General features: G+C 38.2%; 1 protein-coding gene across 1 annotated transcript; it reads left to right on the top strand.

Moving 5' to 3' along the window:
* Positions 1-3: 3 nt before the first annotated feature.
* Positions 4-1,076, top strand: LOC124885321 (pentatricopeptide repeat-containing protein At1g62670, mitochondrial-like; the record flags this gene model as incomplete). Its single annotated transcript, XM_047401937.1, is given in 2 exon segments — positions 4-402; positions 404-1,076. Coding segments are annotated over 2 exon segments (885 nt in total), but the record flags the coding sequence as incomplete, so codon positions are not given.
* Between the last annotated feature and the right edge of the window lie 2 nt (positions 1,077-1,078).

The raw sequence follows: 1,078 nt of genomic DNA, 5'->3' as shown, positions 1-1,078 counted from the left end.
GTCACAGATGCAGTTGTCTTGTTCAAAAAATTGGTGAGGGAGAAGATCTGTGAGCCCAACGAAATCATGCATGGAACCGTCATGAATGGACTCAGCAAAAGGGGACATACTGAGAAGACTTTAAGTTTGCTTTGTTTAATGGACCAAGGGAACACTAAGCCCAACATATATATCTACAGCATCGTCATAGATGCCTTCTGCAAAGATAGAAACTTAGATGCTGCTATCAGCATTCTGAATGAGATGAAACGGAAAGGCATTCCTCTGGACATAGTCACATATAGTTCATTAATTGATGGTTCGTGTAAGCTTGGTCAGTAGGAAAAGGTGAAGACATTGTTCTCTGAGATGGTGAATCTTAATATTTATCCAAATGTGCTCACCTTCAGCATACTAATAGATGGGACTATGCAAAGAAGGGAAAGTCGAAGATGCCGAGGAAGTAATGAGGCACATGATAGAAAAAGGTGTAGAGCCTAATATAATCACCTACAGTGTGATAATGGATGGATATTGTTTGCGTGGTCAAGTGGATAGAGCAAGGAGAGTTTTTGATATAATGATTGATAAGTGCATTGAGCCTGATATTTTTAGCTATAACATACTAATAAATGGATACTGTAAGACAAAGGAAGTGGCCAAGGCCATGCAATTGCTTGGTGAAATTTCTCAAAGGGGATCAAAGCCGGATATTGTTATCTACAATACTATCCAGCAGGGTCTGTTGGATGTTGGAAGAATTGGCGATGCAAAAAAAATTTATGCCAAGATGCTATCTAGGGGGCCTGTACCTAATTCATCCACTCATCGTACATTGCTCAAAGGTTATTTTAGGTACGGACTTGTTGAAGAAGCTATGTCACTCTTTAATAAGTTGAAAATAAATTGAGAAGATACCGATATTGAACTTTACAATGTTGTCATTAATGGATTGTGCAAAAATGGTAAACTGGATGAAGCTCAGTCTGTTTTTGAGAATCTTTCTTTGATTGGATTGCCTCTGGATGTGAGAACATACAATACAATGATAGCAGGATTTTGTCTACAAGGATTGTTAGATGAAGCTAAAAGTATGCTA

This window comes from Capsicum annuum, unplaced genomic scaffold (assembly GCF_002878395.1).
Source record: "Capsicum annuum cultivar UCD-10X-F1 unplaced genomic scaffold, UCD10Xv1.1 ctg10528, whole genome shotgun sequence".
NCBI classification, from domain to species: domain Eukaryota; kingdom Viridiplantae; phylum Streptophyta; class Magnoliopsida; order Solanales; family Solanaceae; genus Capsicum; species Capsicum annuum.
The sequence above is the reverse complement of the archived record's forward strand: the minus strand, read 5'-3'. Positions and strand labels throughout refer to the sequence as shown.